The sequence below is a fragment of the Boleophthalmus pectinirostris genome, unplaced genomic scaffold (genome assembly GCF_026225935.1).
Source record: "Boleophthalmus pectinirostris isolate CB_2022bp ecotype Guang Dong unplaced genomic scaffold, ASM2622593v1 HiC_scaffold_997, whole genome shotgun sequence".
In the NCBI taxonomy this organism is placed as follows: Eukaryota; Metazoa; Chordata; class Actinopteri; order Gobiiformes; family Gobiidae; genus Boleophthalmus; species Boleophthalmus pectinirostris.
In genome coordinates this window covers 397-25,000 of record NW_026571568.1, presented here as the reverse complement: position 1 = coordinate 25,000, position 24,604 = coordinate 397, and the positions used below count along the sequence as shown (strand labels likewise).

The 24,604-nt window shown below is 37.6% G+C and overlaps 3 protein-coding genes across 3 annotated transcripts; 2 read left to right on the top strand and 1 right to left on the bottom strand.

Annotated features, from left to right (window-relative positions):
- Positions 1 to 177: 177 nt before the first annotated feature.
- On the top strand, positions 178 to 5,844 carry dus2 (dihydrouridine synthase 2). Its single transcript, XM_055148166.1, has 15 exons — positions 178 to 423; positions 795 to 840; positions 953 to 1,044; positions 1,112 to 1,155; positions 1,433 to 1,493; positions 1,573 to 1,620; positions 2,155 to 2,220; positions 2,288 to 2,358; positions 2,468 to 2,554; positions 2,890 to 3,058; positions 3,415 to 3,536; positions 3,806 to 3,946; positions 4,188 to 4,275; positions 4,379 to 4,452; positions 4,775 to 5,844. Exons 1-15 carry the CDS (start codon positions 265 to 267, stop codon positions 5,037 to 5,039), a joined length of 1,533 nt encoding a protein of 510 aa, XP_055004141.1. The 5' UTR covers positions 178 to 264; the 3' UTR covers positions 5,040 to 5,844.
- A 928-nt stretch (positions 5,845 to 6,772) lies between these two features.
- LOC110166763 (nuclear factor of activated T-cells, cytoplasmic 3-like) lies at positions 6,773 to 20,060 on the top strand. Its single transcript, XM_020932064.2, has 10 exons — positions 6,773 to 7,143; positions 10,222 to 10,861; positions 11,280 to 11,696; positions 12,561 to 12,723; positions 14,062 to 14,261; positions 14,754 to 14,926; positions 15,459 to 15,599; positions 15,865 to 15,920; positions 16,368 to 17,016; positions 19,433 to 20,060. Exons 1-10 carry the CDS (start codon positions 7,071 to 7,073, stop codon positions 19,567 to 19,569), a joined length of 2,649 nt encoding a protein of 882 aa, XP_020787723.1. The 5' UTR covers positions 6,773 to 7,070; the 3' UTR covers positions 19,570 to 20,060.
- On the bottom strand, positions 19,252 to 21,879 carry LOC110166764 (programmed cell death 2-like). Its single transcript, XM_020932065.2, is given in 4 exon segments — positions 19,252 to 20,913; positions 21,147 to 21,441; positions 21,443 to 21,676; positions 21,780 to 21,879. Coding segments are annotated over 3 exon segments (1,080 nt in total). The 5' UTR covers positions 21,614 to 21,676; positions 21,780 to 21,879; the 3' UTR covers positions 19,252 to 20,299.
- Positions 21,880 to 24,604: the final 2,725 nt, after the last annotated feature.

The window sequence follows — 24,604 nt, the reverse complement described above, 5'->3', positions numbered from 1 at the left end:
ACATTTTACCCTATAGTCTATGTCCCTCTATTTCTCATGCAATTTCTGGATGATGCATGAAATTAAATAACTGAAGACTGCGTGGAAACCCATGATATCCTAGAGGAATGTAGCCTTTGTGGTATCCACCATAGCTTGAAATTAGAGCAGTGAAGTGAGAAATTATTGTACACATGTACAATAATTTATTTCTTGAAGATTTGACTTTACGTGGTGTAGGTGTCAATTAAGGCTATTGATGTATTGTCATTTATTTCACACAAAATGAATGGCTGTTATGGCTTGTATAGCAGGACCCTAACCACCATGCCTGGAAGATTGAGCTTCAGTAACATCACTGCCCTTGCCCCAATGGTCCGAGTGGGGACTCTGCCTATGAGGCTTTTGGCTTTGGACTATGGAGCTGATGTAGTCTACTGCGAGGTGAGGATGGCTGTTGAGATAAGGCTGCAGTCATTCCTAAAGATTTCTAAACTAATTAACCATATAGTGCCTTTCAACATACCCAAGTGCATTGTTCATTTACTCCACACTAATGGTAAACTACTATTATAGCCACAGCTGCCCTGGGGTACACAAACAGAAGTGAGGCTGCCAATCTGTGCCTTAAACCCCGCCGACCACCACCTACCGTCACACACACACTACATATTTATTTTAAAATTCCGATGAAACAAACCATCCTTATTTTTGTATTTTTAAATTGTATTTAATTCCAGTTCCAACAGTGGAAGTGCTTTAGGAAGCTGGACATTCTTATTTATTCAATTATTTAAATAACATGTCTGTTTTAGGAGCTGATTGATATTAAAATGGCCCAATGTCAGAGAGTGGTTAATGGTAAGTCTTTATTGTTTTATACCAAATTATTGCTATCAGGAGCCTATCCACTGGCAATGGATGTAAAACATAAATATACAACATGTATGTAAAACATCTCTTTGCTTATCAGAGGTGCTGGACACAGTGGATTTTGTTGCTCCAGATGACAGAGTGATGTTCAGGACATGTGAGAGAGAAAAGGACAGAGTCGTCTTCCAAATGGTAAGATGTAGGTAATTATATGATATGTACTAAAATATCTAACTTCTAATTTCTCTCCTTCCTGCAGGGGACAGCTGATCCAGACAGAGCCTTGACTGTGGCAAAGCTTGTGTAAGTTTTTTTTTTTATATTATAATATTACCATTCTGTTATTACGCTACCAATAGTTTTTGAAACTTTTCTCTGTCAACTTTTCTCTAAAGAAATCATTCAATTAATACTTTCTGTTTTAATAATTTTGTTAGTTTTTGGATAGTTACATCAAATGACCAAACTCATTTAAAAAAGCTAGTTTACAATTATTATGACCTAGTATTCACAACAGTATAAAATAATAAAATTTTATTGTTTTATATTCATATTTTCCAAACTCCCTGACTATTTGTAGTGAACAGGATGTAGCTGCAATTGATGTAAATATGGGCTGTCCCAAAGAGTACTCCACTAAGGTGAGTGTATTTTAACTTTCTAGTTTGTTGCTTGATGCCATGATAGTTTAGTTTGTTTACTGTTTTTAATGTTTAACAGGGTGGGATGGGAGCTGCTCTTCTCTCAGATCCAGATAAAATTGAATCAGTAAGCCCAATTTTGCTTTCATACATACCTGCTATTAGTTCTTTTTAAATGAATAGGTTTCTATCAGATTGCCCTCTTCATTTGCAGTTGTAGATTTTACTGATAACCATGGATGCACCGATCCAGCTTTTCCAGTTCTGATATTAATATTGATACTTGGCTTTAGGTATTGGCCCATACCCGATATCAACCAATACTAGTATAAGGAAGGAGAATGGCACTTATTTCCTTAAAGCACAGTTAACTTAATAAACAAGAGATCCAATTGTGTTATGTAACTGTTATTTATCCTCCACATCACTACTGAACAGCTTTGTATGAATCAAACATTATGAGACATTTTTGGCCAAAATCTGCCTGTAAATAGTCTTATTACAGCCAGTTAAAAGCCCAAACGGGATCCTGGTTTAACTAATATCATGGTAACTTCTTCAGGATTAGTGCTGATGTTCAGTACCAGTATTGTGCCGGTGCATCCCTACTAATAACACATAATAGCTGTTATAATATGACTAAATATCTTTCTTTTTATAGATTCTCAGAAAATTGGTTGAAGGAGTAAACAAGCCAGTCACATGCAAAATTCGGATCCTACCCTCGGTTTGTGGCCATTTTTCTGTTTCAAAAATTACATTTGCTTGTATCAACTGAGCTTTTATTCTCGCAGCTGGAAGACACAATCAATCTAGTTCAACGTATTGAGATGACTGGTGTATCAGCTATTGGTGTACATGGCAGGTGACAAGCACTATGTTTCCACAGTGATTTTAATTATTAGACATAAACTGGAAATATGTAGATTTTTCAGATTTCATCCAGCTAATTGTGTTTTTATTTTTGTATTCAGATTCAAAGATGAGCGTCCCAGGCACCCAGTCCATTGTGATTACATTCAAGCTGTAGCTAAAGCTGTTTCTATTCCCGTCATTGCCAAGTAAGTTTTTAGAGGTTGATGATAAAAATATGCAAAATTACAATATTTAGTATTTTATCCATTATTACAAAGATGTCAAAAGTATGGACACATGATCCATAGATAAGATTAAAATAGTCTTGCAAACAAGAGTATAATATTATGTTTTGAGACTTGAACCTCAACAAAGAGATTTACAGGAACACTTTAGCACACTTCTAATCTAATTTTGTTATTGAGAGAGTTCAAAAATACTTATGTATAATATTTGTAAATGTAAACCATGCCTACTTGCCAGTTTTAACACGCATCTAATTTCAGATTATTAACTAATGATGTTCCCTTGTTTTACTCAGTGGTGGCTCTCTGGACTTGGTGAAGACTTACACAGATATAGAGGAGTTTAGGAAAGCTTCGGGAGCATCGTCTGTGATGTTGGCCCGAGCTGCAATGTGGAACCCCTCAGTGTTCAGCCCCAAAGGTCTGTTACCAGTGGAGACGGTCATGGAGGAATACCTTAAATATGTGAGTGAGGAGAGATATATGTATTTACATGAGAAACAGGTCTGAGTTTGAACCAAGGGAGGCTTTACTTTGTTGTACAATGGCACGACAGGAAGAAGCACAGACTATAAGGACAAATGTAAGCTAAAGGTTAATGAGATAGTCTTTGGATTTAAAGGCACTGAAGGAGGCCAGCACTATCACTTTCCAAACTTTCAATATGGCAAAGAATAAACCAGTAGTTCTTAAATGTTTTTTACTTGCCCAGATTTAGTATCGGTGGTTGTGTTAACAAGGAAAACAATCCTTAACAAATTGAAAGTTTTTTGATTATGTGTTATTAAAAGACCACCTACTAACAGACCTGTCTTTTGCAGGCAATCAGATATGACAACCACGCCTTCAACACAAAGTACTGTCTGTGTCAGATGCTCCGAGACAAAGTAGAGACTCCTCAGGGAAAACTGGTCCAAGCAGCTCAAACCAACGCTGAGTTCAGGTGCGTTCAATGACTCCTGGTTTGTCTTGGACTGATTCATTTATGTGTAATATTGTCATATTTTAAGTGAATATAATTGCATTACAATCATTAGATACCACAAAGAATATGTAAGATCTGCCCACTGTTGACCACCATGATGTTGGTATTGTACTATAAATGGATATTTTTGTGCCCCATTTTACTGGTCACTTCTAACGAAAATAAAGAGTAGATTACAAAACTAGTGATTTGTTCATTCATTTATTTTCATTGTTTTGTTTTTGCAGTGTGGCATATGGACTACAGGAGTACTTCCAGAAGGTGCAGGAGGAGCTGCAGGCCAAACGCGATGCTCTTCAGAGTCACTGCCTCCAGAATCGGCCCATAATGGATGGAGATGTGCTCACTATGGCTGTGAAATTTGAGAGGTAAATGTTACATGTACTGATCAGTCCAGGCTAAATCGTGTGTATGTGAGCATTGTATACTAAGAATATAAGAAAACAAAAAGAAAAATATCTAAGAAAGATGTCTTCACTGTCAAGCACAAATCTAGAAATATAGATATATATATATATATATATATATATATATATATATATATATATATATATATATATATATATATAATATATATTATATTATTATTTTTTTTTTTTTTCCATTTAGGAGAGAGTATCCACCCCAGATTACACCCAAGATGTTCCTTCTGGAGTGGAGCCGCAAAGAGAAATTGGAACAACCCTCGTATGAGACTGTAAATTGTTCCTCTTTTTTGCATTAATGTTTAAAATGTACTGATATTATTATTGAGTTCATTTATATTTATATATTTTTCTTGGTCTACTGGACTGTTTCAGGTGCAACGGACTCAGGACAGAGCATTTCAATCGACAGTGACTGTAGCAAAGAAGAAATACAGATCTTCATTGTGGTCAGTAATTTGTCAATTTTGTAGTTTTAAATCTGAGATGTACACTACTGACTGTTATTAGTAGTGTTCACATTCATTTTCATAGACTTTTTGAAAATTGTCAAAACTTCAAATGGATGGACAGACCTGGTTAGTACTTAGACCATTCTGTATTCCAGGTTCTACATTGTGGTGCCAGTGGCAAAAACTTTGTGTCCTTAGGCAAGGCACTTTACCTACCCCTGATATGAATGTCATGTGTGCATGAGTGTTGGTGGTGGTCGGATGCCTATGCCATGACAAAGAAAGGATCAGAGTTAATATTTATGCTTTTTTTTTTCAGGGAGAAATCAAAGAAGTTTGCAGAACAAGCCGCTGCTATAGTGTGCCTGAGAGTGTTGGGGATACCAGAAGGACGTATTGGAGAAGAGGAGTCTGGTCTGGTTTGTAAAAGGAAGCGGGAGATTAAAGGAATGAACGGTTCTGATGAAGAGGGCAGCAAAAAGCGCCATCTGGTGGATAGTCGGGAAGAAACTGAAATTACAAAGACACAGTTGGTCACAAATGGTGACCGTCACACACCAAACTCAGAGCAGACCAAGAATTAGAACTAGGAGGCTGCCAGAGACTGCACTGAACAGGACTTTTAAATAGAGACCTCTGTCAATTATTTTACCTTTTTGTTTTATTTTTATAATTATTTGGGCAAAATTTAAAATTAAACAAATCTTTATGAATGATTGCCTTGGTTAGTGATAATAAAATAAATTTCTTTGCCAGTAGTGTAAAAGTATATTCAGAACCTTAAATATCAAGCATATAAATCATTTTCAGTTCAGATGAAAAACTTATAATTTATAATTGCCTGGTGAAAGCTTTAGTTTTAGTAATGAACTAGTGGTATTGTGAATGATACAGAAGGAATGACATTAAAATGTGGGACACAAATTTTTGAAAACCAGCAAAATGCCTTACATGAGCTTTCACATTTTGTAATTTATTTTGTCAAACATCTCGGTACAGATTTCAAGATAAGATGGTTTGAATATGTTTACATCTGGCTTATGTAAGCAATTATGGGCGTATTTCCCAAACTTGGTCAACTATTGCAAAATAATTTTGGGTAATTGTAGTTTGAATTATGTATAAGCTATAAAAATTACATTGAAATAGGTGTGCCTTCCTTACAGTAGCCTTATTACAAAAGTTAGTTATTATTTATTAACAATCAACTATTACCTCTTAAAGTTCAACCTTTTTTGTTACAAAGCCACTCATTGTTCTGTAATTTATAAAGGTTGATCATTTCACAACTTTACATGATGACCCTGGAAAACAAAGCATGTTTTTGTTTATTTTAATTTTTGTTATAAAAACAAATGCTGCATGATATTAAAAGGTTTACTCCAATAATACATGGTCAGTCTGGTGTCTGATGACTTTCTGTTAAGCGATAATATAATTACTTCATTTATTTTTACTGCAAATTACTTGTCAAATTTATCACCAAAATGTGTTTTTATTGCAATATTCAAATGGCGGCAAACTTAAAAAATATTATTTTATTGAGTATATTGAACCTAGTAGTAGTCAGTATTGGCATGGTTGTCATTGGGGCATATTCGGATTTATAAATGCAAAAGTCACACTTTTACAAATATCTCTTCTAGTTCTCTCGGTAGTAGACCTAGGATAGCTGTCAGGTTTGAATCTTGAGTTTGCTGAACTCTGATCTCAGAAGTCCTGAATTGAACCTGATATGAAATACACCCAACGTCATGACGACAGTCCTGTGCGTAGTGGTGCGTTCAAGAACACTGGGAAACCAACAAAAGTCAAATTCGGTAGAAAAGGAAAAAATTACGGAGCTGGACAATTCTATTTCCCTTTTTATTTATTTTTTTCCTTTTTTCACAGACCACTCTTTTACTGACAGAGCAGTGTGCAACCAGCACCCTACCCTAAAAACGAAATAATTATTAAATAGTAATGTAACAACTATATGTGTTTGGGAGCATATTTAAGACTCACTAGTAAATGAATAAAGTATTAAAAAATAAAGTATAGACATAGAAATTAAAGCATCTTATTTAAAAATGATGTACACTGGCATAACACACTGTAAATACAGCCTAATCATAGCGGCTACTTCCTTTTTATTTGTCTGATCATTTTCAGTGTTATTTTATTTGTAGAATAGTGAATACTATAAAATAAAAAAACATCTGAATTACTATTAGTAACTGTAATGAAAATGATATGTTACAATGAATACTTATAAAATTTATTTGTTTACCACGTTTTCACAACGAGTGATCTGTAACTGTCGTTTCGTTTTTCCAGAAAGTACGTGAAAGCAGCACAAGGATCAACCTGGAGTTAACTACGGCACTACTGCGCACAAACACCAAAAACAAACGCTTTTACACCGCTATGGGGCACTTGTGACGAACTATCCTATCATTTTATCGACTTTTATACTCGTGTCTGTGTGGATTAACAACTTTTCAGACGGTAAATGTCGACGTGTTGTAGTTTGAGTTGAGTTCTGCTTTGAGTCCGATGGCAGGTCTAACGATAGAAGCGCACGGCTCGGTTTGACGCATCTTTCACGGACTTTTGTACGTCCCCAAAGTCCAATGTCCACAGCAAATTGCGCTGAGGAGCTGGACTTCAGACTCATATTCGAGGAGGACGGAAGACAACCAACAGGTACGTGCCGATTTAAGCCACAGGACGCGGGTTTGTTAGCGATTTTTCAAAAGCGTCAAATGTACGTCAAAAAGGGTCAGCGAAACAGGAAGTGACTATCACAATAAAGCCTTGCAAAACAAACTCATGTTTTCTCATTTAGCGGTTTTAAGTAAAGCAAAGAATACAGTTTTGTAGTATATTTGTACTTTCTGGAATATATGGAATGCGTTGAATATAAATGTAGCGATATATAGACCTATCAGTAATAGCTACAAAGCTTGGAGAGGTCTTACCTGTTTTATTTTGTAATTTGTATAATCAGTAAAATAAATTCCACATTTTTATGCAATGTAGGCACTGCTACTTAAGATAAAATTAAAAATAACAGGAGAAACATAATGTTAAAGAAGTTTTTCAAAAGCAGCCATAACATTAAATGTCTGTAATAGCAGGTTTCATACGTTTCATATTTTTTTTTTTTTTTTTTTTATCGCATTCAAGGGACATAGTAGTGAATCTAGTGAACCCTGTGCAGCAACCTACTTGGATATGTTAAATAATAATAATAAGCATAAGATTTGGATACCCCTGTTGTTGCTTTACTTGATTACTCCTTCTAATACTAGGCCAACTACTTAAAGTAACTTAGTACTTACATTACTTAATTAGCATTTCTTTCACATAGACTACCAATATAATATGAATTACAATTTGTATTGTACAATTTGTACAGTTTGTTTCTTGTTGAAACAGGAAAAGTCTATGCATCAGTTGCTTTCCAAATTGACCAAAATGACTATACCACTATAACCTCTCTCCCTAATTTGAAAACCTGTGGCGGAAGTTTGTGATTGTCGGTTGGTGATGTGACACTTCCAGCTGTCTCTGTGAAGCTGCCCTGTGTTAAATTTAGGCGAACTTCAAAATGTAAATCAGGAGGCAAACAAGTGACCCACGGACTCTCCCACGGGACAGGGGACAGCAAGGAATCTAAAGAACATCAGTTTATTAACATAGTTGGTAGAAAAAACTACCAATCGTCCTTTTTAATCCTTTTTTTAAGGGAGTGCGTGTCAAGATCTGTTATCTGAACAACTACAGCAGTTTTGACCATAAATGTGATAAAGGCGTGGAGATTTAAGACTTCCTTCCTCTAAAGTTCTTCTTCATGTACTAAGAAATGTCTTAAATCATTCAACTCAAGCCCTGTCTTCTTAAGATGATAATAATTTTAGTATTTGTGTAGCACTAGCACACAAGACTTTCCTTTGAATAACAGAACATAAAATATTTAGATTTAATTCACAGTAAATTAAATGAACATACAAATTGAATTTTTCACCTCTCAAATATTTATGATCATAAACTGTATGAGAGACACATTTTTACTGTTTGAAATGCTCTTTTATTTCACCAGTTCCAGGGGCAATTCATTAAACACATTTTTGTGGTTGGGTCTGTGGCTTCTCTCAGACGGAGTTTATGCCAACAGCCTGCCCCCAGCTGCTTTTACTTCCTGGTCTCAAAATAATCCAACTGCCAACTTTTAAGATACTTTTGCATGATTATTTCAAACTTTTTAGGCTTACAAAAATTAATAGTTATGAATTCAGGGTTCATCTCAGGTTGACTAGTTTTATCATTCTGATAAATATACTTCATAGAGCAATTGTAACACACAAAGGGTTAGGGTTTATGTATGGGTATGGGTTTATTTATATTGTTTTGTTTATGTTTAAGTTATCTATTCTATACTATTTACAGTGTAGATTCTCACAAAAAGCATCAAAACTAAACTTATAGAATCTAGTAAACAAAATAACTCAAATCTTGTTTTTGATTTTTTGAAAACAGCCACTTTGGCTTTATCGTTGCTTTTGACAACTGGCATTTCTTAACCCTGACAAGACACACATGTGAAGTGAAAATCATTTCATGTGGTATAATCATAAAGATAGTGAGATATTAGAAAATATGATATATATTATAATTCACATTTAACTGCATTGTTTTTTGTTTTTTTTTCCTTTACCACATAATTCCATGTCTTGCTTTGTATCTAAAATGTGGAAAGTAGTAAACATAAAGAAAAAAGACAATGAATAACAAGGTGTGTCCAAACGTTTGGCTAGTAATGTATATAATGCTCCAAAAATTCAAGTTTTAAGATATAGGAGTGCTGTATTGACAAAGCGCCCTTTTGAATGTAACATTTGATATGTGAGCACGAAGGAAGGACTGGGTACAGTGTGTTAAGTGTGAAATAACACTCACTGTTCACTTTAGTCTGAGTTCAGTTTCAATAATATGACATCATTTGACAAACATGGAAATGTACGCTATACTGTATGTCTTTAGGGTAGTTATATTGGTAAGGCAAATTTATTCTTTATACTTTATTTCGAGCTGTATCATATAATACAGAGATGAATACGATCTGTACAATCTGAGACCAAGATTGACTCATACAAATGAAAGATTGACACTCGAAATGGAGTGGCAAGAAGTGAGACTTATTTTGAACCACTCCAGTGTCAGAAAACATATTTAAAGAAAAATATTTACTTCCTTGTTCACAGTCAATTCCTCAGCATTGATGACTAGAAGGCTTGTGCAATATTCACTCATTTGTTACATAATGCATAGGTGTAAAATCACACACACATAAATCTATTTACATTTATACATAGACACATTACCAGAGGTAACAGTTATTTTTAAATACTAACAATCATAATCTGAAAATACCACAAGGGTAAGATAACACTGCTACTGTACATACATGAATGCAGTTAACTTAAGTATGTAATATATTGTATTATGGATTTTATTTTATGCAGTTTTAAAATTACCTTATTATTTATTTTTTCTTTAAATATTTCATCTGAAATAAGTCATTATTAAGATAGTAAATAACAACATATTTATTATTATGAAATAAATGCTTAATTTTTATTTTTCTCAAGTCTTGTATTGTCAGTTGTACTGTACATAGGTCTATTTTGTTTTGATTTGACTAAACTATCTGTTCAGTACTGCACTTGCTGTTGGCCATTCAAATTACTCATCTGCTTTGCATTTTCTTTTATCTCTCAGGTCTGGATGTGAGGGCAAATCCATCTTCCACACAGACTCTGGATCCCCAAGACCCAAATTTAAACATCTATCAACATCATGTGGCCCCCCAATCCCAGCCACAACCACAACTTCAGGGATCCCAGTACGGAGCCCAGGGGAACCTCAGGGCCTTCGACTGCCCTAGTATCCAAATCACCTCCATTGCCCCAAACAGCCACATAGACCACAGCCAGGATGTCCGAGGTGCGGAGGGGGGGTATTCAGATGCGTCTTGGTCTCGGGATCAGCTTTACCTACCTGTGGACGCTTGTTACCGTGACCAAACCCTCTGTCCCAGCCCATGTAGCAGCCTGTCGTCCCGTAGCTGGATGTCGGATCTATCTTCTTGCGAGTCGTTTTCTTGCACTTACGACGATGTGGAGGGAGAACTGCAGGACGCAGCCCGACTGGCTTTGGGGTCACCTCATGGGTCACCTTTGGGGTCTCCTGGATGTGGAGGAGGGGCATTTGGTGTGGAGCTTTGGCAACAGAAGTACCAGCACCCCATGGCCTTCAGCCCAGCTCTGTCACCTCACCAGTCTCCTCTCGGCTCTCCCTGCCATTCCCCCCGAACCAGTGTCACAGAGGAGAGTTGGCTCAACCGCCGGCCCACATCCAGGTAATCCTTCTGCACATGTGGCTGCTGGAGTCTTATATACAGTACTCTTATATTTTATTTCAGTCCATGATACCAGTATGTTTGATCCCACTTTATGCTTCCGTTTTCTTTTATGTTTAGGATTGTAGAGCGGGCAGTTCTAATTTGACAATAATTTTGTGTCTGTCATTTGAAATTAATAAAACTGAAAATAATAGTTTGACTTGGAGATTGTCCAATCCATTCAGTTGCTTTAAAGAAAAATACGTGCATGGCATGAAATAAAAAGTATTTTATCTGTGTGTATTTTTTTACCTTAGAAATTGTTATATGCCACTAAAGTATTTTTAAACATCTAAATATCACATGCTTAAAAATAATGGCTTATTGCAATTAATGCAATATTTTAACTTTAATTAATTAAGTTTATTTGTTCCAGACCATCTTCCAGACCAACTTCTCCTTATGGTAAAAGGCGTCATGCGAGCTCTGACCCCCGTGCCCGCTCACCCTCCCCTCACCACTCTCCCAGCCCCACCCCAGGTACCTCTCCTCGAGGCAGTGTGACTGACGACACCTGGGTGGGCAGCCCTGGAGCTGCTCTGGGCGCCCTCCTGATGTCGGGCTACCCAGAGCTGGATGTCCCATCTAAGACCAGAAGAACATCAGGGCAGCAGCTGGGTCTCCTGACAGGGCAGACTGACCCAGGGCTGGAGGAGCTGAGGACCACGATCCCATTTCAGGATTCACCTGGAGAGCAGACCCACGACCAAGACGGGCTCGCAGAGCTCTTTCTCCAAGTGCCTTCTCACTTCAGCTGGAACAAGCCCAAACCAGGAAGCACGCCGATCTTCAGGTCTGCATTTATTTCATACAAACACATGTATTTTCTGAGGGTTGTAACAATATTGCAGTTGTCATGATTGCAATTTAAAAGCACTGTTCCTGTGTTGGTAGTGTACTTACCTTACACATTCCGAGAATCCAAATTATTCACCGCAATGAGTTCATAAACCCTTTTCACAGCTCCGTAGTGGAGACCACAGCAGAGTTTTGCCGTCACGGTAAAACTAACCACAACTAGCATGTTAACGTGCACTTTCAGGTTATCAAACTATAAAATGCTGTCTAATCGGATGCAGGCAGCATGCAGATGACTTATTTTGACCTCAAGAGCAACTTATATAATATGTTTATACCGGGGAAAGACTTATTTTGCTCGAATACATGGGGAAACAATCGGGTACAGCCCTAGGGCATTGAAAACGTCAAAATATCGCCATGAAGAAATTATGTTATGAAATGTTGTTAAATAATAATTCTTTGAATGTCAATTATAGTTGCTATCAATACGTGCTACATATTAATGGATTAAGTAGCAGTTTCCCTCACTGAATCTCTGTAAACATACAACTTTAAAATATGACATAATGGGGTTAATACTGTGATAAGATGTAGATGATATTATAACGTTCATTCTACATTAAAATTAGCTTTGATTTTTATTCACATTTAGTTAAATGTGTAGCCAATATCAATAGATCAATAGATGGTTCTAAGACTCTCCTTTAGAAAACATTCAAAGTAAAACACTGGCTCTCCATGGGTTATGCCTTATTAGCGATTTGCTTTTCTCAAAAAACCTTTATCTTGCAGCATACCCCACAAAATAGATGTGGAGAAAGTCAATCTAAAATGATAGTTGCTGTGTCCCTCACAGTGCCTCGTCTCCTCCTCCTCTGGACTGGCCTCTCCCAGATCAATTCAGCGGACTGGAGCTGAAACTGGAAGTACAGCCCAAGTCGTACCACCGGGCCCACTATGAGACTGAGGGGAGCAGAGGGTCCCTAAAGGCAGCCTCCGGGGGGCACCCTCTGGTCAAGGTCAGCTCTCACTATTCACATGTTTTTATGTTAACAAGGATTATAATAGATTTTTATCATAAATATATCTTGCATACACTCTTGCCAAACTGATGATGACAAGCAAAGGAGGATTTGTTGTACTACTCCTTCTTCCAAAATTTACAAACAGCTATTGCCTATTTACACACAATACAATATGGTGGTATGGTGGAAGATGTGTCTTGCCCAACGACACAAATATAAAATTGATTTCTGTTAATTGGGATCGAAAAGCCAATTTGCAAATTAGTGGGGAAGTCACAGACTATCTTTTATCAACTTCTAAAAAGAATTTGTAGTCATTATGAAAGTATATTTATTTATCAAGTAATTAAACTGTACTATTTCTAAAGTTAAGGTTACTCACTAACTTATTAGGTATTTTGTTATCTTGAATGAATAGGGAACACTGTAATGGCTGCTTTCACTTTGCTGAATGAGTGAGCTTGTTTGTTGACAGTGTGAGTAAGCGGGAGGGAGAGACTGTAGTAACCCCACTGGAGCCTGTAACAGACACCAGTGCAGTTATTCTTGGTGCCCCTCTACAGCCTCCAGTCAAGGACACAGGGCTAGGCCAGTCATCCACCAAACCTAACACGATGTACAAATCAAATGAATTACTTCTATTTGAGAAATAACCTGAGCAATACAGACTTTCTCTTTGTTGGGCCTGCAGGGATTTGACACCACCCACATTTCCTGTATTTAGTATGATTTGTCAAATGATACTGAAGGCACAGGAAGGCAGTCATGTGCCAGTCCCCTGAGGGCAGCTTACCTATAGCTTACCATATTTTCAACAATGAATAAATGCCCTTGACCACCACCATCTTCAAATCCTCAGGACCAAATTACATAAAAAATGTACAAGCCTATAATTAGTAATAAATAGTACTAGTCTACATTTGAAAGAAGTTCATTATTATTGAGATTGGGACCAGACACGATTTCTACAAGACAAGACAGAAGATTGGGTTCACAAGAATGACACTTTGACATAATTAATTGTAAATAATTTATGTGGTTCAATTAATTTCATTAATTTGACGCTTTTTAGAACTAGAACTCAAAAAATGTAACGTGGCAGAACATAACCTTTTTTTTTTGTTTAAGCCAAAAATCTCACAAGATCATTTTTCTCATGTGTGCACAATTATTATAACTGAACAAAATTCTTGTTGCATTAACTTTAACTTGGTGGTAGTAGGTAAACATTTAGTTGCTAATCATTTGTAAAAGTGATCTGCTAATTGATTTAAATAAACTGAACAGTACATCCCAAATCATCATAATATCCCTCCTGTGTCCTCTGTCCAGTTGAGTGGTTTCAGTGAACAGCCTGTGAGCATGCTGTTGTTCATCGGTACTGCAGACGACAGGTACCTCCGGCCCCACTCCTTCTACCAGGTCCACCGCGTCACAGGCAAAACTGTGACCACCAGCTGCCACGAGAAGGTCCAGAGCAACACCAAAGTCCTGGAGATCCCCTTGCTCCCTGAGAACGACATGTCCGCCAGGTAACTAGAGCCTTCACTTACTCTTTGGGAATTGAGTAGTACACTACATACTTTTACTACTACTTTAGTAATATATTTGGCAGTGTAACAGTAGTCTTACTTGAGTAAAAGGTTTGGTGATAAAAGCTTTATGTTGACAGTATTCAATTATATGAATATTTGTGTTCCTTGCAGTGTTCAGATATGATGTGTTTTCCTAATTTTTGTATAATAATAATTCTGTATAATAATCCCAGACTGTGTGCATTATTTAATGTTAACTTCAAATTTACATTAACTGTTACGTTCTGACAGTTACTCTTATAATTACTCTAACTTAAATAGTTTTTTTCTCAAATACTTTTTTACTTAATTTATATCTGATACATGCAGGTAGCTTGAGTAGCCAAAAATGTTAAGCTACCTGCATGTATCTGATATAAATTATGATATTCAACAGAGCTATTTTTAGTATCAAGAAGAAATTGATTAACATTTGTCACTTTTTTGCAGTATCGACTGTGCCGGGATCCTGAAACTACGTAATGCCGACATTGAGTTGAAAAAAGGGGAGACAGACATCGGACGTAAAAACACCAGAGTTCGAGTTGTGTTCAGGGTCGCCGTACCTCAGGCAGACGGACAGATACTGTGGCTTCAGACGGCCTCCGGACCCATCGAGTGTTGTAAGAGTTTCACACTCAGAATGTCTGGATTCTAAAATGTAGGGTGTAGAGTTTTTTTCATAACCAGTGATATATGTTTGTTACAACAGCACCACATAGCCATTGACAAATACAAAAAAGGGTAAAAATTTAAACTACCTTTTTCAGGAATGAGTCAGTGGTGCTGTTTCTTTTATTAAAGTGATTTAATAATGTGTGAACCTATTTTTTATTCTGTCACGGTGTATATTATTATTCATTGTTTTATGGTGGACCATAAAACAATATATATAAGGCCAAAGCAAGTTTATAGTTTGTGAATTTTGTTCACTGATAATAGAAATAAAACTTATCTTAAACTTACTGATCATTATTGTGTCCAAAATATAAAATAATGATCGACTACTGTATAAAGTATAACTCAGACAAAAGTTTAATACGTTTAATATTTTATTTCACACACACTCATCCTCATGACAAATATCCCATGATCCAAATAGAATGAGCAGTTTAGCTCTGCTTCGTGCCTTTATTCATGGATATGTTATTGCAGCCCAGCGCTCGGGCCAGGAGCTCCCTCATGTGGACAGCTTCAGTCCGTCCTGTTGCAGTGGAGACGGAGGAGAGGAGATGATCATCACTGGCTCAAACATCTCCACCCAGTCCAAAGTGGTGTTCCTCGAGAAAGGGCCTGGTATGTTGTCTTTGCAGCCCCGGAATGTTACATACTCACTTTAAAACAAAAACAAGACAAGCATTGTAACAGATATGACAATGTTCAAAAGGGAATTAAGTAAATCATTGCTCCAATGCAATATTGTTGCTTAACAATACTAGACACTGCTGGTAATGTTTGATTTACAGGGTCAACATATGCACTATGGATGAAAACAAATTCCTTAATATTAATATCAACATAAGCTTAATATAAAGTGTGTAATGTTTTGTTTTTTATTTAGATGGGAAGACTGTGTGGGAAATGGAAGCCAGAATTCTACCAGACAAAAGTTCTGGGGTGAGTGTTCAGAGCTATATCTTATCCTAATGCCATTTTGGAAATAACAAAATAGTTGGTTTCCTTTGTGTAAACAAGAAGCACTTTAAACAATCTTTGGGTTGAGATCATCTACTCAAATTTAAACATTTGTGACTGGAGCTGAAATCGTGACCTTATCTTGCAATCTTCTCCAAAGCCCCATTACCCTATCAGCTTTAAAGGAAGTATCATTATCACAAAAACATGTTGTGGTTTGTGTGTTTGAGTAAATATGATTAATTCATAATGTAACAAGCTATTGAATGTAGAATGAGGTGCACTCATTTATGCTTATCTTTGGGGTTATGTGAATTCTTTCAGTAAAAATAAGGGAAATTGTATCTGTAACCCTAAATGGATCTGTGAAGAAAGTTTGCACAGTTGGTACACTCTAAAAACTAAATCTCCTTAAATTTTATTTTACAGGCAAGCATCATAGTCCAAGTCCCTCCTTATGTCAGGAAGCTGTCTGGTCCTGTTCAAGTCCAGTTCTATGTTTCAAATGGAAAGAGAAGAAGAAGCCTAACACAGAATTTTACCTTTTTACCCAGCTCTCTTCGCCCGCTCCACACCACCATCACTGCCCCGCCCCCTTTGGTCAAACAGGAAAGGGGCTGGGAAGTGCTGGACCGCATTTCTCACAGTGCATCTGGTTTCTCTGCCCAAGCTCCACCGGACTTGTCTTACTACAGTGGAGAGCTTCCGGTTCACTGCAGTCCACCCCAAAATCCCCCTCCTCGCATCCATCACCCACTGCAACCATCTACTGTCACGCTTCCAACAGCTCTCAATTACCCACAATCCTCTTCAGTGCCTCTTCAGCCACCTTTGATAACTCCTCAGGCCGCTTTAGTATCCCCCCTCGCATACCCGTCCCCGCCCCAGCCTAGCTCACAAGGAGGGACAGGCGTCAGTGTGTCCCCCTCTTTGAGCAGGGCAGCTTTCGTAACATCTGTGGAACCCCAAAAGGAACCTGTGCTCCTTAACGCAGAGCCGGTGCTAAACATCAAACAGGAGCCAGAGGACCAGCCCACCCTGGGATGTCAAGGTCTACAGGAAATCACATTGGATGATGGTAAGTAGATTCAGGGAAAGCATCCTTTGGTCCGATCCATAACCAATTTCATTAACCGAAACTGGTGCATCTGTTATGTTAAGTGTATCAAAAATATTAATACTTATTGTTCCTTTGAAATGTCTTATTCTTATGTTACAAATTACAAGTGTGTACTCAAATAGATGAAACCATAAACTGCAGATATCTGTGTACCAAAAATACAACAGGAAAAATATTTGTTTTTCTGTATCTCATTTTGAAAATTATATTTAAAGGGGCACTAGGTAACTTTTTGGTGGATGATGGGTCCCCTGTGTTACCATTATCACTTTGTCAGGAGTGTTCCACAGTATGACCTAAAACTTAACTATTTTCTATTTATTCGATTACAAGTGTTTTGATTGTTGTGTGCGGAAACCTCTCCACAGATCTGACTTGTAAGTTGACCCTGTGCCATCACCTGCTTGTCTCCAGGGAATTATGCAACTATGAAAATTCTAAGCAAAGCAATTGCAAAGTTACACAGTGTATAGTTTCTGGCATGAATTGTTTCACATTTGAACTTGAAATAAGAATCAAACATTTTTGGATCACGTTTAGCCTGAGTGGTTTGCTGTTTGTGTCTTCCTGTGCAGCTGTGAGCCGTTAGTGTGTCCATGCTTGGCCACCTGACTTATGATATATTTATATGAGGCCTCTCTGTGTGCCAGTGTGAATAGTGCCTGTGTCTCTCATGCCAGATAATATTAGCTACTACAGAGTCTACGGAGGGCTTCGGCTGTTTATCCAAAAAGTTCTTAATATGACTTTGGCTCAGTAACCCCCTTTATACAGCATTTAATTAACAACTTAATTCAATCTGTTCAGTTAAGGAGATACCAGCCTGGGTGCTATGTGGGTCAGCCCTAATTCCAGATAAAAGTAAAGATGTGGTAGGAAGGACATCCGGTGTCAAACCTCATCAGATCAATATGAGGCTGTTGTGGGGACTTTGAAAGAGCACAAAAATGATCTTCAACAGTAATGTTTTTGCAGTGCCTCAACATTTTACATATAGTTTCATGGAAGTCATAAATCCTAATTATTTTTAATATGTATGTACTGTCAAAAGAGAAAAATGTCAAAACTACGACCAGAACATGTAGAAAGTACTATCAAAGCCACTTACAGTGTATACAACAATCCAGTCCCTGTTTAGACCTTGGATCTATTATAAGACCTCATGTCTAATAATATATGAATGGTTTGTACCCGGTTCAGGCCTTATTTTTGAATAATGTGTTAGTTACGTCCTTAACTAAAGCACATTGAATACTCCTTTACCCAACTTGAGGGCCTGGTTCCAGCGTAGATCTCGTGTTTGTGTTTACAGTGGTTCTGCTCTGTTGCTTTAGTTCATTGGTCTCAAGTTTCACAGAGAGCTATGAATAGGGATGCTGCCATTTGTCACACCACAAATAGAACCTTAGTCTGGACTTGTGACATTATCTGTACAGTCTGTCGTAAAATACAGTATGGGCCTGGTTTATCTGCTCATAAAGCTGCTGTGATGGTTGCTTTGACAAACAAATCTGTGCAGGTTTGGAGTTTGAGTGAAATGCAACTGCCCAGTCAGGAGCACACAGGCTCCCTTCAGTGGTTACACCTGGTACAAGCCAAGTCAGATTATTTGTATATCACAATTAAGGATGTACTGATTCATCTTTTCTAGCGCCAAAGCTTAAGATATAAGTATGTGCTGATATCCAATATTAATTGAAAGCAGTGTAGGGACTGAGAATGGCATTTTTTTCCACAAATTATAACAAATTTGATCCAACAGTGTTATGTAATTGTTATTTATCCTGCAACTAACTACAGAAGAGCTTTGTATGGAGTAAAATTCAAACATACATCAGCAAGTAAAAAGTAATTACATCAGATTAAAGGCCCAACCAGGATATCGTCTGAACCGATGTCATGGGACCGATATCCAATCCATCTTAATTTCCTGTACGGATGCTGATGTCTGATAGCAGCCTCTGTAATCACAAAAACAATCACAGCTAACAATAGAGTACATGTCACAGTGAATCCCAAGGCAAATTATACAACAAAAATAAAAAATTTTAAACATAAGAATGTAGCCCATGACTAAATCAAACTAATACAATATATAGTAATATTAATTCGCACCCTGACAGAAACTTGGGCGGCAATCTGCCCCTTCAGTCACTACAGTTAAATACAAAAATGGGTCAGTTAGCAAGTCAGTTGAGTTAAACCCCTTTAATAAATGTAAGGGACCAAAAATTACTTGTTTACATAAATTGTTTAGCCTACCTCAGTGTTTCCTATGCATAGACCAATCAATGAAAACCGAGCATTACAAATTGTACACTGTGGGAAACACTGTACCTTTTTCAAAATAGTCATTTTTCCTCTCTTGTTGCAGTGAATGAGATCATTGATCGGGACATAAGTGGTCTTGGCCTGGATACGTCGCAGTTCGACCCATTCCTGTCCTTAGAATGGGAGAATGGACACCACAAATCCAAAGACGCCTTGCCATTTTGTGGAGCTCCTCAATGAATGAAATGACCTCTATGCGCACATCACAACCAACGTGTTTGTACCAAGTGACCGAAAAGTGCCTCAAATGCATCCATCATCTTAGAAATAACTCAACAGGACTCTAGCATCCAACCACCGAGTCTCTCAGGAATGTAACTATACCTCATTGACCAACCAAAGATTTACCAAAGTGACTGAAATTGACAAAGCTTAGTAACCAAAGGGCTGAAAAACATGTCACCTTACAATAATTTCTAAAGTTGTGTAAAAAAAAATTATTAAACTTATTTATTGGCCTTTTAAATCTATTTTTGATACGCTGAAAGTGGGCAAGTAAATGAAAAAATCTGCAGCTGATATTTTACATTTTAAAGTTTTAGATTGAGCTTCTGTACAGTTTACATTTGCTTTGAAGAAATATTTTAACTGCTGTTCAACCTGTTTTTGGTGTGACACTGAATCGTAGAAAATGTATCAAAGGTTGAATTAAAATAAGACTCAACACTGTGCGCTCTGTTTTTGAGAAGTCATTGATTTTGGGGGAGATCAGAAACTAAAATGGGCACAGATACAAGGAAATATTTTGGTCAGTTCTGGTTAAAGCTGAAGTGTACTTTTAGACTGAGACAGATTGCTAAGGACATGGGACTGTGAACATTTAGGCAGCACAGATTATTTCCACTTGACTGTAGTAGGTTATTTACATAAACTGGTCTCTACTTTTACTTATACTTGTCCCAGTTATCATTCATTTAAAAAGTTGCTGATCTGGATCACTCTGAACAAAGCAGAACTCATCTACAGCCTTATCTGTGTCAGACCTCCAACAGCTACTAAGGCACGTGTACACCAAGACTGTGCCAAACTCCAGCTGCATGTCCAAGCTTTCACCCTGAAGAAGACTAACCAAAGCAGGCATAAGCTGTAGTTCAAATGTCCTGGGACTTCCACAAGTGGAGCACGGCAAAACTAATTGGCACATGTTAGCTGGTGGCTCGGAGATGAAAAGAGGATTACCACCACGACAATATCTCAAAATCTGCTCAGAACAAACTGAAATCCTCTTCATAAACCTTGCAAACACAGCATCGCCATGTAGAATTTTAGTTTTTTCATATTTTTCCTCTCCACTGCCATCTTCACAACAGTCTAGCTCAACAACAGAAATGCCCTCTCTTTTTTCATAGTCCTTAAGCAATTCCTGGGCATGGGTCAAGTCATGGTCTTCCCCATATAGATCGGTCTCCTCCATAACGCTGATAAAGTAGGGGCGAAAGCAAGGTGGGGCATCCTCAGAGGGTCCAAGTTGTAGCTCCTCAAGCTTCTTGCTCATGTCCATATCATCAGTGACTGCTCCTTCTGCTGGAAATACAAACAAAATGTGAAATAACTGAAATTTTTTCTACATAACTGAGTAATGTTATAATGAAGATACAAGTACAACCACCACGCCTATTTCCTAAGTTTCCATAAAATAATTGTTGTCTATTTTGTTTTTCTTTCGAAACTACAAAAAATAGTTTGTTAGAAAAGCTGTTCAGAAATCGACTATACAACAATAACTACTTCCTCCTAGCACATAGTAACTTTAGCACCTTTGATTCCATTATTAGTTTTATTTGGTGATTGCTTCTTCACGTTTGCTCCTGGTTCCTCGCCTTCCTGCCCTTCCATTCCCCAGTCATCGGCAGAGTCACACCAGTCAGTAGCCGAAAGGAACAGCTCCTGAGGCGGCGTGGTGGGTCTGGCAGTGTCTGCTTCCAGACACTGAGAGCGGAGGACTCTCCAGCACTCGGACCGACCACTACAGTCATCTCCGAGACAGGCGAAAACGTGCAGTGTCCGGTGATAAGGCGACCCCTCGAGTGGGCAGTACACCTGGTACAACGTGGACCAGCGCTGATCCGCAGCGACTACAGCGGGGAAAGTGGCGGGACAATAGCGACGGGGCATCGGGCTCTCCACCCACTTTATTAGTCATAAAAGTGGACTGATGTCGCTTTTTGTCGAGCTCTCCATCACAAAATCCCACCAGAACCATCTCTGAACCTGGGGAAGCCATCTCCACACGTGTTTTTGACAGTAACCGGAAGAGATCAACTTCTGCTCGACACCAAAATATGGCCTACGAGAAACACAGGGCAGTAGGAACAAAATAAATGATTTCAGACTTTTAAAAATAAGAGAAGTAGAGCTGGTTAAAAAAGAACTACAAAAGAAAAAATTACCAAAATTTAAAAGCTTACAGCAGCTGGTCTCCCATCCAAGTACTAACCAGGCCCGACCATAGAGTGTATGGGTCCGACCCTGCTTAGTTTCCGAGATCTGACCACGGATCTACTGGATCTGAGGATCTGACGGGCTCGGGCGTGTTCAGGGTGGTATGGCCATAAGCGAATGTGATATAATTTTAATAGCTTCTTATATTTTGGCATTTATAGTAGATTTGGATATTTGGCATAAAGAGTCTGCCTAGATTATGACTATTGGAGGAAATTATGTGTCAAACAATGCGACCTCAAATCGTAAAAATTATGTAGAATATAGTATAAATATATATTTTCCCCGAATAAATACAGTTTTGCCCGTTGATTAATAAACTAATAAATTACAATGAGACAATTGCGCCATCTAGTGCATAAACAACGACGCCTATAGGCTAAGGGCTCGTCACTTCCTTTGTGATTCTTTGTGATGGTGGACTATTTATAACTATGATTAAATCCTACATTGTTATACATTATTAGTCATTATTTTCTAAATTAACTCCACGATTTATGTATGTTATTGATGAATTCTTTTTTTTTTCTAAACGTAACAAATAGGCCATGAAATTGAAGGAGGCTGAAGGGTGATGAGGGGATTTTTTTTCCCCTCCCTCTAAAGTTGCACAAGGTACACACAAATGAACCAATGTTGCATTAAACACGTTATGTAGGTCTATGTATGCTGTTAAAGATACTGTCTTTGAGCATTTTTTTTTTCATACTTACATGTCATTTACCATTATCAGCCAGTATCCGTATTTTCCCTATCCTACAAAAGCCTACATTGTTGCTAGGACTGCTTATTTCAAAGTATCCTATTGCACACAGATGTTTATTTGGGCAGACTGGGCTGTGTGCACCTCTGTATCCTATGGGTGGAGACTAAAGGTTGTCCACAAAAACTGCAGACAACAAAGTCATCTTCATCGGCTGCTGCTTATTCATCTCGGGGTCTTGGATTTTCCGAAAGGCTGTCGAGGTTAATTTGGAGAAAAGTGTGGTAAATTAACTCGATCCGTGCGTGTAGAAGAAGGTAAGCGCCAAAAGCCACGAGAACTTCTGCACAAGCAACGAACTCCACTCTCCAAAAGTTACCCTGTGTACTATCGTAGACTAGCGCCATAAAAACCTAAATGCCTACATGTTTTTGTCGACGTTCGGTGCTTTTATTATTATGATATTTCTGCCGTTTTGATGTAAAAGTGTAGGGTGATGGCAGGTTTGGTATTTTTGGGAGTGACGTGTCTGTTTTGATGTCCCAACTAACTAAAAACTACAAGTGCGCTGTTGTTGCTTATGTTGCTGAGGCAAAATCACACGTAGCCTAGCAGTTAGCACTTTTCCAAACCCGTAATTATATGTTTTCCCTGTGAAATGGTACGTAAATGTCGTCAAACTATTAGACATTGGCGTGTAATTTTAGCGAAAAAGATGAAGGGGTTTATGCTACAGCTTCGTTTTAGCCTAACCTAGCATTTACCTAGCATCACATCACAAAGGCTAAACGTGTAACATTAAGCTAGTTCAAATACTGTGTCCTACCCCTCTCAATTTCCTCTCTTTTTGATTAATTATTGACAACAAATCTGTCCCATGACCACGTAAATGTATAGACAAGATTTAACTTGGATGACATTTAGGTATGAGGAAAAAATGCTGTGTATTGCAATAGTTTTATTCCTTACGTCAACAGATCACAGAGTAGGTCATCTCTGAGTACTTTCTCCTACACATATGGGTCTAGTTTTTAAAATCTATTTAGCATTTTGATCCACACTAATAATTGCTTTTACAATGATCGTATGATATAAGAAAAATGTTTATGCATCAGCAGATTACATAGAAAGTCATCTCTGGGTATCTAAACTGGATCAGCCTAGTATTAAAAGTTCTGTACCATTTTTTAAAATCCAGATTATATTTGCCATTACAGTGACGGCACATTCTATTTACATTAAGATTATACAATTATAACCTACAACACTCATATCCTCTTTACTAATACCTGGTTTGAACAGGTCTGCCTTGTTTTGGAATCAGCAGCACACCCTAAGCAAAGCAAGCTGTAACTCCCACATCCATCAACCTGTTATGCTACTTGTCTTTTTATGTTGTTTTTTTTGTTTGTTTTGAAGACAGGTTATAAATAAAAAGGCCAAATTCATGGATCATAAATAATTTTTTACTCTGAAAATTTTTTGCAATTGCCTTGTGTGTTTTTCCAGAGACATGAGTGAGGCAGAGGAGGTGCCTGAGGACGTGCCTGCATACCTCAAAGATGAACCAGCACCAACAGGTAAAGAGGTCCCCAACTCCTGTGACAGTTGAAAGACTGGGTGTTGTATAGCAATCTATAGAACCAAGCATACATATTTTATGGTTATGGTGGTGTCTTTTTGAGAAAAAAAAAAAAAAAGTTTGAAGATTGTGTTAGTTCCCACATTAGATAAGCATGCTGTGCACTAATCTAATATTGAAACTCCTGATAGCATCGTAGATCGTAAATGTATAGCATCGTAAATGCTAATATAGGAACCTTGTTGCAGTATTTTTTAGATAGTATTTAACCTCAAGTTAACTGAGTTATTCATTGAAGTTTCTGTGCTAAATGTCATGCTAATTACATATTCAGTTTATTTTTTAAATATGACATGGGGATGTCTCATTTGGGATACTTCCTTTACTTTGCTGCCTAAGTGTAGTTTAAAAAAAAAAAAAAAACAATAATAAGAGCATAATTAGATTGAAAGATAAGATAGCAAAAAATAATTGTGACTGAGTGCTTT

Bases quoted from the DNA above. Each gene is read 5' to 3' on its own strand.
- dus2 (XM_055148166.1), top strand. From the start codon at position 265: ATGAATGGCTGTTATGGCTTGTATAGCAGGACCCTAACCACCATGCCT. The intron at 1,494-1,572 runs GTGAGTGTATTT...AATGTTTAACAG, and splicing joins CCAAAGAGTACTCCACTAAG to GGTGGGATGGGAGCTGCTCT. The intron at 4,276-4,378 runs GTAAATTGTTCC...GGACTGTTTCAG, and splicing joins AACAACCCTCGTATGAGACT to GTGCAACGGACTCAGGACAG.
- LOC110166763 (XM_020932064.2), top strand. From the start codon at position 7,071: ATGTCCACAGCAAATTGCGCTGAGGAGCTGGACTTCAGACTCATATTC. The intron at 11,697-12,560 runs GTCTGCATTTAT...TGTCCCTCACAG, and splicing joins GGAAGCACGCCGATCTTCAG to TGCCTCGTCTCCTCCTCCTC. The intron at 14,262-14,753 runs GTAACTAGAGCC...ACTTTTTTGCAG, and splicing joins GAGAACGACATGTCCGCCAG to TATCGACTGTGCCGGGATCC.